Below are 13,502 nucleotides of genomic sequence, written 5' to 3' on the forward strand. Positions count from 1 at the left end.
TGGCAGTGCGGGCAGTTGAGCTTACTCATGTGTCAGCGCGATCAAGAGACCAATTGAGGTTACTCGCGCTGACACAGTAGTAAGCTTCACCGCCCGCACTGCCAGAGGTGAGCGGGTCGGCAGAAGGTGCTGCGATGGCGGTCAGTTCCACTGTCCAGTCAAGGCGGCTGCTCGCAGCCATCCGAGCTAATTCACTCCCTGGCCACAATGCTGCGTCTCCTCGCCCGGAGCATCGCGGCAATGGTGAGTGAGTGAGTTGCTGGCATGATCCCCGACCCCCTCCTTCTCAACGCTCCTATCCTCCCCACAACTTTACCCCTGGCCAGACTCCCCACATGCTGTGAAAGGAACTCTCCCCCCAATTGGTCCCTTGAACTAGTATTGTCATTCAATAAGATCACAACTGATTCAACTTGTCTCGGTGCGCTCCCATTTTTCCCACCATCTATCCACCTACCATCACCCTCCACCCCCCACCCATTCAGTAAATCAGAATGAAGGAGATTTGGAAGCCTTGGGCAAATTGAATTGTTACTTTCTTTATTTTTACTTTTTAATTTTTTGAGCCAGAAAATGTCCCGCCAGGCTTCTTTCAAAATTTAGCAACTCAAAATGGGGGTGAGTCTTCGACGCAGGTGCGTCTTCATTGCCAGGAAATACGGTACTTTATTAAGAGATATGGCTTTTGAAGACTTTATAAAAGTCGACTGACAGCTTACAGAGAGGAGAACAATCTGCACATGTGCGGTTTAAGATTTTCTAAACGCTGACTGACTGCCTACCCTGAGTAATTACTCATGGCACGTGCCTGCCCTTTTCATACCTCTAGTCTCCCTCTCCCCTGACTCTCAGTCTGAAAATGGATCTCAACCCGAAACGTCACCTATTCTTTTTCTCCAGAGATGCCGCCTGACCCACTGAGTTATTCCAGCATTTTGTGTCTATGTATGACATAATGTCAGGCAGCATCTCCGGAGAACATGGCTAGCTGATGTTTTGGGTCTACACTTCCCCAGACTAAATAGGGAACCCAAAAAGTTGCCTATTCATGTTCTTCAGAGATGCTGCCTGACCCACTGAGTTACTCCAAAACTTGATGTCTTTTTTTTGGTAAACCAGTATCTGCAGTTCCTTTCAGATGCAAATACTAACGTGTATTAATAGAAATGAACCATCAAGAGTCGAGAGTCAATTTAATTGTCATTTGGACCCCTTGAGGTCCAAACGAAATGCTGTTTCTGCAGCCATACATTACAAACAAATAGACCCAAGACACAACATAATTTACATTTTACATAAACATCCATCACATTGCTGTGATGGAAGGCCAAAAAAAACTTATCTCTCCACTGCACTCTCCCCCCCCCATGTCAGAGTCAAAGTCAAAGCCCCCGGCTGGCGATGGCGATTGTCCCGCGGCCATTAAACCCACGCCGGGTGATGCAAGGTCGCACACCGGATCTTGATTTTGGAGCCCCCGGCGTGCGCTCGCAGAGTCCCGCGGCCATTCCAAGCCGCGCGGGGCGGTGATGTTAGGCCCCGCTCCAGGAGCTCTTCCACCCCGCAACTCGGGCGGGAGAAGTCGCTGTTGCAGGAGCCCTGAAAAGCGGTCTCCCTCCAGGGACCTGCGGGTTCCCGGTGCCGCCGTCCGCAGACCCACAGTTGCAGCCTCCGAATCAGCAGCAGCAGCAGCAGCGCTCCACCACCGCTCCACCCGCTCTGGACTCGGCCAGCTCCGCGACGGTGAGGTGAGTCGGCACCAGAGTCCCCGGTCTTCTTCTGTTGGAGGCCGCCCCAACGACAACGGAGACCCGACAAGAAAAGGTCGGGTCTCCCGTGCAGGGAGAGATTTAAAAGTTGCCCCACACACACCCCAACAAAAAATAACAAAAACTATATATAAACATAGACAAAAAAATAATAAAAATGCGGACGGGCTGCAGAGGCCGCTGCTGACGAGAGTCGCGCCGCCTACCAAAGAGTTCACCACTGTCACGTCAAATGTTAAACCAATGTATTTACATTTAAAAAAAACAGTGAGTTTTAATTAAATTAGCTGAGCCTTTTAAGTAATTTGATGTGAAGTGAATATTTCACTAAAAAACAAAGTGATGCTGGCATTTGAATTATTTAGTAGCAGTGTGACTCAGGAGAATAACTGATTTGCAAAGTCGCTGATTTTTGTCTTCTGAGCAGCTGTTGATTATCTCTTCAATGGCCATCTGCAGAAGCACCGTCACTACAAGTCTTCATTTTTTCCGCTTGTTGTGAGATTGTCAGCAAGTACAGACTGTTCCTGATAACCAAATAAGGAATGTGTAAGAAGGAACTGCAGATGCTGGTTTAAACAGAAGATAGACACATAAAGCTGGTGTAACTCAGCGGACCATGCAGCATCTCTGGAGAGAAGGAATAGGAAACGTTTCGGGTCGAGACCCTTCTTCAGACGGAGTCACGGGAAAGGGAAATGAGAGATAGAGACGATGATGTAGAGAGATATAGAATAATGAATGAAAGATATGCAAAAAAGTAATGATGATAAAGGAATTGGATGATCAGCCATGATCATATTGAATGGCGGTGCAGGCTCGAAGGGCCGAATGGCCTACTCCTGCACCTAATTTCTATGCTTCTATGTTTCTATGAAACAGGCCATTGCTAGCTGTTTGTTGGGTGAGAATGAGGAGCTGGTGTGACATGGGTGGGGGAGGGATGGAGAGAGAGGGAGTGCAGGGTGACTTGAAGTTGGAGAAATCAATATTCATACTCCTGGGTAGTCTCTATTTGTTTAATCATCTGCATTATTCATTTGCACAGTTTCTCTTCTGCAAGTCCTTTTGTGTATTTCCTTATTCTGAAAGGTCTTTTGGAGACTGAAGACACTGGAATTATTTAATCTCCACTAACCTCCTTGTCTGTATCGGGTAGGGTGGGAAGTGTTTTCACACCTTACCCTTCCATATCTCTATGTCTCTCTCTCCCCTGGCTCACAGTCAGAAGAAGGGTCTCGACCAGGAACCTCCCCCATTCCATCTCTCCAGAGATGCTGCCTGTCCCGCTGAGTTACTCCACCTTTTGTGTCTATCTTCAGAGTGGGAAGAGTGTTCGGAAGGATGGTGGGACACCATGTTACAGTTGTACAGTTGATGAGGCCGCACTTGGAGGATTCTCTACAGATCCGGTCACCTCACTATAGGAAGAATATGACATAGCAGAGGGTGGAGAGGAGTTCAAGGTTGTTGCCTGGATGGGAGGGCTTGAGTTATGAGGAGATAGTGGAGAGCCTATGTCGAGAAACATAGACGCAAAAAGCTGGAGTAACTCAGCGGGTCAGGCACCATCTCCGGAGAAAAGGAATAGGTGACGTTTCGAGTCGAGGCCCTTCATCAGACTAAGAGTGAGAAAGTGTAGGAAGGACTGCAGATGCTGGTTTAAACCGAAGATAGACACAAAATGCTGGAGTAACTCAGCGGGACAGGCAGCATCTCCAAAGAGAAGGAATAGGTGACGTTTCGGGTCGAGAACCTTCTTCAGAAGAGTCAGGAAGCATTGATTTAAGATGGAAGACTTAACTTGGTTCATACAACTCGTGAATTGTGGGGGAAACCATGGACCACTGAAATAAAGGAATTTGGTATGGATTTCTGTCGGAAAAATAGGCTCCCTTTCTGTAGCAATGTTACAAAATTTTGAGATTTTAAAAATCAAGTCTGCAATTTATCCCATCAGATAAAGCATAACAATAAGTTTAATTTGACACCAAATTCACTTTCATATCTCAAGTATTAAAAAAGTTATGGCCATTTTCATACTCGGAAATTAGCATCTTGTTCCCTATTGATTTTCAATGGACATTACAAAAAAGCTGTGATCTTGGATAGTCAAAGGCCCATTTCTTAAGGAAAGATTAACATTTTTAAATAGCCTAAGTGTCCAAAGATTATTCACAAATAATTCACAATATAACATGATTTTTATATCTAATTTACATTAATTTATAGGCCAAATTGAAGGAATTTAGTGTTCAATTGCTGTAAATAAATGCCCATTTAAATCGGCTTTCTAGTGGGTTCATGTGGAACGCGCTGGTTTAGAACGTTGATATCGCGCTGGATTAGTGCCCTCAAATGCTGAGAAAAATACTGCGGGATATAAAAAGCCCAAAAGGAACTACTCGCTATAGATAACGTGATATATAGGGTTATATATATGCCCCATTTAATGTAAAAATAAGGTACATACCTTTAATTGTTTGCTTTATAAAACCCTGGGGCTGCGAGAGGTTGCGGAATGAGACAGTAATTTAAAACTATTATAACTATATTATCGAGGCCTATAAAACTAATAATACCTTTTGCGACCGGGTCTTGCAGCGATTTTTCGTTAATGATTTACTAGGCTGAACATCTGCGATTAGTACAGCCTAGTAAAAATCGCGTTTTAAACCCGCCCCCTCCAAACAGCGCCAAAATCGCGGACCTGGCTGTGGGCAGATTCCCAATGGCGATTCAGGTAGGTTTTGTAACATACCTACTTTCTGGTTGAATCTCCAATCGCCCTCAAACTTACCACACATGCCACAGACCCAAGTTTGATCCTGACATTGGGTGGTCTGTCTGTCTTGCTGGTCCACTCCAGTCACCCTCTCTCTTCTCCACCACAATCTCATTGCCATAACCCTCCCAGCATGACCTTGTCTCATCCCCAACAGTGATCTGCTCTCACCCCGCCACCTCACCCCATGCAATCTTCACTTCTCAATCACCCTCCAATCCAGCCTGCTACATGTCCTCCTGTGACCGAGTGGGTTTCCTCCACGTCCCAGAGACATGTTGCTTTGTAGGTTCATTGGCCTCTGTAAATTGCCCCTAGAGTGTAGGAGGTGGATGCAGAAATGGGATAACATGGAGCGTGGTTAACATGGGTGATTGGCGGTGGATGGGCCGAAGGGCCAATTTCCAAGCTGGATCTTTCAATTCAGATCTTTCTGAGTTAAAAAGCCAACACTCAAAGTCCTGTGTCCTTTGAGAGACGTGACTTGTGACCCCCAGCTGTAACCTCATACGTGTCTTCACCACTCCCCTCACAAACAGGTTAATTGGCTTGATGTAAGTGTAAATTGCCCCTCGTGACGTGTTATGTGCGGGGATCGCTGGTTGGTGCAGACTGGGTGGGCCGAAGGGCCTGTTTCTGCATTGTATCTCTGAACTAAACCAAGATCATGGTTAGTCTCGGCTTCCTGGCTCGTTCCATTTTACTGCCCACATTTCTTTCTGCCACATCTCTGTTTGCTGCTCTCTGCCACATTGTGGAGATCACCCAAAGCCCGTTCCCAAAGACTGGAACTTCAGCTATGGAAGGGCAGGCAGTGGCAGTGGCAGTGGCAGTGGCCCGCACTCCAGGCATTCAAGACCCTGCTCCCAGTCGCCAACAATGGTGGTTCTATTGTCACATGTGCAAAGTCCAAACACACAGTGAAATTATTTTCTTACAAACAGTCCAGTAGCGTATTGCCATACCCCTGTTCCCCGATTAGCAAATTACACAGAAATAGTCTATTGATCCCACATGCAAGAGGTGTCAGGTTTTGGATTCATTCTCCTGGCAGTCCAGTCCATGCTGTAGGTGTAATGAGCATTGCCTGATGCATGTGAGCCCCAGGCTGCTGCAAGGCCTCCAGTCATCACATTCCTTGTACGTGGTGGTCGACCTGCGAACCGCCGTCCCTCTCCTCGTCCGTCCACCTCTGTACCCCGGAGACACCTCCTACAGCTGACCTCGAGGGCATGGTAGGCCATTCCCCGGTTCCCTCTCCTCTCCTACTAGCCCCGCCTCGTCCACCGCCGGCTCCATCCTCCTGGTCTCTGGTCTTCAGGGGACGCGCAGGGTTGGCTCGGTGGGCTCACCTTCCCAGGCCGTGGTCTACCGCGTTCTCCGAGCAGAGCCCCAGATTGGCGGATACCCCATGCAGGCGGCATGCGGTGGTCCGGAAGCCTATCCCAGGGATCTCATTCCCCAACTTGGTTCGAGTTCAAGTGTAAACTGCTGAATGGGCAAATTGTGAACGGAAAAATGTTGTGATACGGGGATGTGTACGTGTTACTTGGTTCATAAAGTAAAACGCAGGTGTTAATCGGTTAATAAAGGATGTTACTTTACTTTATTAATTATAATATGACAGGAAAGATTAGTTCCTTTCTAGTGACAAACAGCACTTGTTGTATTTTACTTTTTTACTCTAATTGATTATTGGTAATAAAGTAAAAAGTAAAGGGCCTGTCCCACTTGGCTGTCTTTCGCGCGCCATTTACGCGACCTGCTAGCGTGTGGGTAGCGCGGGGACGGGCACATAGAGTGGCGTGGAGGAGTGTGGACTTTGTCCTGTACTAAATCTTCGCACGCCAAAGGCCTGTCGCGTAATTGACGGCTGAAGTGGGACAGGCCCAAGACATGGTGCAACGCAACGTCTCACCTCCAACAGCAGCAGAAGCAGGCAAACGATCACCGAACTCGGCCTGGGGCTCACGGCCATTGCGGATTCGGATCCGCCCCCCACTCCTACTCCCTGAGCGGGGCCAAGAAAATTGAAGATAGACACAAAATGCAGGAGTTACTCAGCGGGACCGGCAGCATTTCTGGAGAGAAGCAATGTGTGAGGTTTCGGGTCACGACCCTTCTTTCAGACTGAAGAAGAGGCTCGACATGAAACATCACCCATTGCTTCTCTCCAGAGATGCTGCCGGTCCCGCTGAGTTACTCCTGCATTTTATGTCCATCTTCAAATGACGTCACGCGCTCCAGACGGCTGTGCGGACGCATGAAATCGCACGCGACTCTCGCGGGACCGTAGCACGACCGTCACTACCGGCCTGTCACGGAAGTGATGGCCCAAGTGGGACAGGCCCTTAACATAAAACAAGTTCTGTTTGTCACTTGAAAGGAGCTAATCCTTCCTATAATGACTGATCTGTACAGTTCAGGCCTGTTCTGAAGCCTCCAGTTAAATATCGTACATAAATTAACACACTTTGCCTACAAAGCTGTTTAGACATTGATTTTGCGCGATGATGTGAACTAGTTTCTTTCTAATGCTCATGAATTTGCTATCACCTACTTGTATACAGTTGTGCAGGACTAAAATCTAAAATTTTCAAAGATTTTCTGGCGCCCTCCACAACCCCACTGAAGTTTCCTGATGTGTTTATATCAATTTGATGTCTTTTAAAATAAATCGGGATTTATTAACAAGACGAGAAAACATAAATCATGGAATGTGATCTGTAAAACGTTGGCAGAGCTCCTGGAATGTTGTAATAAAAAGCAGAATGTAACTGGTGACGAGGAAGCAACGGTTCTTCATTATCAAGAATTGATTTCACTGGCGTGTAATAAAAACGAGGAAATATCATCTGAAAGGATTTTTTAGACAGGAGCAGTGGACACTTGGATTAGAGATCCAGGGGTCCCGGGAATGGTACTGTTGGTAGGGTAGAAGACATGGATCCTTTCCAATAATAAATATATTAATATTTATATCAACAAATTAATATGTATAATAACAAAAATAGAATATGGGAGCAGGAACATTATCTTGGAACTGTACAAAGTATAAAAAGGGATGGCACGGTGGCGCAGTGGTAGAGTTGCTGCCTTACAGCGCCAGAGACCCGGGTTCGATCCTGACCACGGGTGGTGGCTGTACGGAGTCTATACGTTCTCCCTGTGTCCGCGTGTGTTTTCTCCGGGAGAATCGGTTTCCTCCCACGTTCTACAGACATACAGGTTCGTAGATTAATTGGCTTCAGTAAAAAAATTGTAAATAGTCCCTAGTTTGTAGGATACTGCTAGTGTACGGGGTGATTGCTGGTCGGTGCAGGCTCGGTGGCTGAAGGGACTGTTTCCATACTCTATCGCTGAACTAAACTAAAGTCAGAGTTAGAGCACTGAGCACATCTTCAGCCACCACTCTGCACGAAGTGTGTAAACAGGGCCTCATGGTCGGCTGCAGGAGGTGCCCAAGGGACACAACGATGACTGGGCCAGGACAATAGACAATAGGTGCAGGAGTAGGCCATTCGGCCCTTCGAGCCTTCGAGCCATTCAATGTGATCATGGCTGATCATCCCCAATCAGTACCCCGTTCCTGCCTTCTCCCCATATTCTCTGACTCCGCTATTTTTAAGAGCCCTATTTAGCTCTCTCTTGAAAGCATCCAGAGAACCTGCCTCCACCTCCCTCCGAAGCAGAGAATTCCACACTCACCACTCTCTGTGAGAAAAAGTGTTTCCTCGTCTCCGTTCTAAATGGCTTACTCCTTATTCGTAAACTGTGGCCCCTGGTTCTGGACTCCCAGAACCAGGGAGGGACGTTGGTTTGTGGGCTGATCTGGTCGAAGGCCCAGCAGGAGCCTGGGGCTCGCCTGGATCGGGAGCCTCTCCAGTAGACCGAGCGAGCGGGCGGGCCTGACTTTGGACTTTGGAAATAGCAACAAAGCATGGCGGCATCTGCATGTGTAAATATGAAAAAATTATTTCACTGTGCATTTGCACATGGTAGAAATTAAGCTCCATTGAGATGGGTCACCAAGGGGCTCTAACACGGAAGGTGCCAGATGAGAGAGGTTTATGGAAAGAGATTGGATGGACTTTAATGCTTTCTTTGGAATAGAAGAGAGTATGGGTTAAGATTGAAGGAGTTCGTGTCCCTGAGCTGGGAGCTGGATAACAGGGGGCCTGCAAGTGAGTTAACTATAGGAGCAGAGAGGGGTGAGTAATGTTTTAGTTTGGAGGATTGTGTGAGACTGCTGAAAGGTTCGTGAAGGTAGTGTGATATCGTGGCCCCAGGCTGCGAGTGGGATTAGGCTGGATGGCTCTTATGGACCAACTCTATGCTATTAATTTTAATGCTTCTGTGATTTCTTTATGACTTTTTGTCAGCATGTGTTTGTTGCTACAATTTATTTGGAGTGCCTGAGCAGTTTGTTATATGTCTCTTGCACTCTTGACTACAGCTGCAAATCAGCTCACTGGGCAAGTTACCACTCTCTCCCCTGCTCTGTCTTCTGCGTGTGTTTTGATCAAAGCTAGCAGGTCCTCAATTTATTTATTTTTTAGTTTAGAGAGACAGCATGGATGCAGGCCCTTCAGCCCATCAATTCCTTACCATCGATCATTGTTCACGTTAGTTCTGTGCTAGCCCACTTTCGCATCCACTCCCTACACACTAAGGCAATTTGCAGAGGCCGATTAATTGCCAACATGCACGTCTTTGGGACATGGGAAAAAACTGTGGCACCCAGAGGAAACACACGTGATCACAGGGAGAAGTTGTAAACTCCACACAGACAGCACCGGAGGTCAGGGCCCTAGCTGGGTCTCTGGCGCTGAGGCAGTAGCTCTATCAGCTGCACCACTGTGCTGTCCTTTGAATTTCTTCTACTCCCTTCAATAATAATCCCCAACTGCAGTTCCACCAGCTAGATGGTTAGAAGATTACACTGTGTTTTGAATATCAAACCATATATAACCATACATCCCATACATGAACAGAAAGGGAATATAATGTTACACATACAGAGAAAGCGCAGGTAAAAGAAAAATGCCAGGGCCACAGCCAGGTTGATTGGAATATTATCAAAGAAATGATACAATGTCTAATCAGCAACTTTCAAACCCTTCTTGATTCTAAAATACTGCCTAACAAAAAGGAGGTAGTCACGAATCAGGCAATTGTGATGTTTGGTCACTCAGAGAACCAACGGATTTGGGGTAGGACAGGGTGGAAAAGTGGAGATAATGTAGAAGAAAGCAGATGGGATGACAGGGGCTCCCATTCTTTTGCTCTGGCACCTTGGCTGCTCTTCCTCTCAGAATATAGGATCCCTGACCTGACCACTCTGACCCCTCTCACCCTGGCCACAAACTCTTTGAATCACTTACCTCTGGGAAGCGGCTCCGGACTGTCAAAGCCGCCACAGCCAGACATAAAAGCAGCTTCTTCCCACGAGCAGTAGCTCTACTAAACAGCCAAAAGTCCGTAGCCTCTGTATACACTGTATTTACACATGTTTAAATTATAATGTTTTATTTGCTGCGTGATTTTATACTTTTGCGAGCAAAGCACCGAGGCAAATTCCTTTTACGTATACACCCTTGGCAAATAACATTTTCATTCGTTCAAAATTTTTTTATTCATAGTTTTAAATATCCAGCAGTTATAGCCATTACACTTACTGCCATCACACTGCATCCTACTACGTGTGAAGTATAATTACAACAAGAGCATTAGCTTTGATTTGATGGCATTTGTAGCGAATTGCATCTTCATTTTACAACAAAAACATTATAGATGCGACAGAGTGGAGAAGAATTTTACAAGGGAGGCTAAGGCCAAGGAAGTCGGAACAGAAACATCCTTCTCTTTTACAATGGGGGCTGATTGGGGATGTGGTGAAGATCTAGATAATTATGAAAGAGGTTAATAAGGTGAACATAGAGAGGTTATTGCTTATGAATGAGTATTGGTAAGCTAGGTTCCTTAAATGTATATTGGTGACATTTATTTCAATAAGAAATTAAGCCATAACCTCTTCCCTCAGGGAGTTTAGTTTAGTTTAGTTTAGAGATACAGCTTGGGAACAGGCGCGTCAGCCCACTAAGTCCTCGCGGACCAGTGATCCCCGCACATTAACACCATCCTGTACACACTAGGGACAATTTACATTTATACCAAGCCAATTAACCAACAAACCTGTACGTCTTTGGAGTGTGGGAGGAAACTGAAGATCTCAGACAAAACCCATGTGGTCACAGAGAGAACGTACAAACGCTGTACAGACAGCACCCGTAGTCGGGATAGAACTTGGGTCTCTGGCGCTGTAAGTGCTGTAAGGCAGCAACTCTACCGCTGCGCCACCGTGCCGCCCTCTGTTAGTCATTGTTGCATTCTGAAGATAGTGTACCGCAGGTGGAAAAATAAATTGAAGGATGTGTAGGACATGGTGAGATGAATTAAGGTGGGAGGCAGCTCATGGGGAGCATAAAGACCAGTATAGTTGTGTGGGGCTGAATGGCCTGTTTCTCCACTGAGATTTGCATGTTCGCTGTAAATTAAATATGGCGTTTAAACCTTTGTAGTTGTTTAGTTAGTCATAGAATAAAACAGTGTGGAAACAGGCCCTTTTATGCATTGTCTTCAATTGCACTCTCTCTTTCTAAACGTGCAGCTTTTATCTGTAGACCAAAGTCAACTTAGCATCTTTCTCAGACGGCTCCTTACATGAAGAGCTGAGTAAGGGAAGAGGCAGGGTGTGGGAGGGGGATGGTAGAATGAGGAGACATGAGGTTGGAATGAGCAATAGATCGGGAGATGCACAGAGAAGGTGAATTGAGGACCAGAGCACGTAGGTTCAAGGTGAAGGGGAAAAGATTTAATAGGAATCTGAGGAGTCACTTTTTCACATAAAGGGTGTTTCTGGGACATGTTGGCCGGTGTGGGCAAGTTGGGCCAAAGACCTGGGCCAAAGACCTGTTTCCACACTGTATGAATCTATGACTCTATGATTCTTTTGTTTGTTTGATCACACAACGCGGCCCGTTCTGGAGTGCAATGAGAATGACGGCTCCTCGTTGACCTGTTTTGCAGGGGTTTGGGTGAGGAGTGGGACCGGGATGATCATGAAGGACGGGAGCCAGCTCACCTGGGTGTACCGCGCTCCACAGCTGGGTTACTGGGCAGCAGCCCTGCTTCCCTTAAGCCAAGGTAAGTGAGCTAGCCTTGTCCAAATCCACCCTCAGTAACCAAGGAACCACTGGTATCCACGAGCAGATCTGAACCCAGACGTTGGTTTCTGAGCAGTTCTTGCTATTGAATATGATTGTGATATTGTAATATATGGTACTGGGGTTTACATACAGCAGCATTGTCAAGTTTTGTAAGGTGTCCAAAAAATGAACCACTGGACCTACTGCATCTACAGAGATGTTGTAACAGCCCTCCATCCCTGGAAAGCCTTGAATTGGGATGATGACATATGGAGAGTCGGTATGTCAAGGAGGACTCTCTCGAACTTCTACAGGTGCACAGTAGAGAGCACGCTGACCGGTTGCATCGTGGCTTGGTATGGCAACCAAATGGTGCCAGCACAATAACCTGGCTCTCAACACCAGCAAAACCAAGGAACTGATTGTGGACTTCGGAAGGGGTAGGATGGGGACCCACAGTCCCGTTTATATCAATGGTCGGTGGTGGAGAGGGTCAAGAACTTCATATTCCTGGACATGCATATTTCTGAAGATCTCTCCCGGTCCCAGAACACTGATGCAATCATAAAGAAAGCCCATCAGCGCCTCTACTTCCTGATAAGATTGCGGAGAGTCGGTTTGTCAAGGAGGACTCTCTCTAACTTCTACAGGTGCACAGTAGAGAGCATACTGACCGGTTGCATCGTGGCTTGGTTCGGCAACCTGAGCATCCAGGAGCATAAAAGGCTGCAAAAAGTTGTAAAAACTGCCCAGTCCATCATCGGCTCTGACCTTCCCACCATTGAGGGGATCTATCGGAGTCGCTGCCTCAAAAAGGCTGGCAGCATCATCAAGGACCCGCACCATCCTGGCCACACACTCATCTCTCCGCTGCCATCAGGTAGAAGGTACACGAGCCTGAAATCTGCAACAACCAGATTCAGGAATAGCTGCTTCCCCACAGCCATCAGAATATTAAACACAACTTCAAATAATCTATGAACTATAACAGCCTATTGCACTTTATCTGTGTATTTATGTGTGCATATATATATTCTATGGTATATGGTCACACTGATCTGATCTGTATTTATGCCTAAAATATTCTGTTGTGCTGCAGCAAGCAAGAATGTCATTGTCCTATCTGGGACACATGCCAATAAACTCTCTTGACTTGAGGTGAAGGGCCTATCCTAAATAAGGATATTCTAACATAACCATTATCAATGTTTGGACTTAATAGCAAATGGGACTTATACTAATAGAGTCATACAGTGTAGTAACAGGCCCTTTGGCCCAACTTGTCCACGCTGACCAAAATGCTCCATCTACACCTGCCCGCACTTGACCTATAACCCTCTAGACCTATCCATGGACCTGTCCAAATCTATTATTGTGTGTGGGTGTGTGTGTGTGCGTGTGTGTGTGTGTGTGCGTGCGTGCGTGTGTGCGCGCTTTGGCCTTTGATTCCCTGCTACGCCAGCACTCTATCATTAAACTCCGTCATTTTTTCCATGTCGCTAGCTCATTCACTTTTACATTCAATTTTGCACTGCTCAAATTTTCTCTGTCTCTCTCTCCCTCTCTGCCCTTACACTCCCCCCCCCCCCCCCCCCCCCCCCCCAGAAAACAGACCTGGAATTGGAAATGGCTGAGGCTGTGGCTCACGCTGAGGCCGACGGCTGCTGGCCGGCCATACCCCTCTCCTCCCTCCCTTCTCCCCTTCTCTCCCCCCCCCCCCTATCCTCCCGCCTTCTTTCC

General features: G+C 46.8%; 1 protein-coding gene across 1 annotated transcript in view; it reads left to right on the plus strand.

Moving 5' to 3' along the window:
- Positions 1-13,502, plus strand: part of fam171a2a (family with sequence similarity 171 member A2a) — a 281,015-nt gene that overhangs the window by 250,645 nt on the left and 16,868 nt on the right. Inside the window, exon 6 of the mRNA XM_055657354.1 lies at positions 11,644-11,760. Within this exon, the coding sequence (XP_055513329.1) occupies positions 11,644-11,760 (117 nt within the window). The remainder of the gene's footprint in view (positions 1-11,643; positions 11,761-13,502) is intronic.

The sequence above is a fragment of the Leucoraja erinacea genome, chromosome 27 (genome assembly GCF_028641065.1).
Source record: "Leucoraja erinacea ecotype New England chromosome 27, Leri_hhj_1, whole genome shotgun sequence".
In the NCBI taxonomy this organism is placed as follows: domain Eukaryota; kingdom Metazoa; phylum Chordata; class Chondrichthyes; order Rajiformes; family Rajidae; genus Leucoraja; species Leucoraja erinaceus.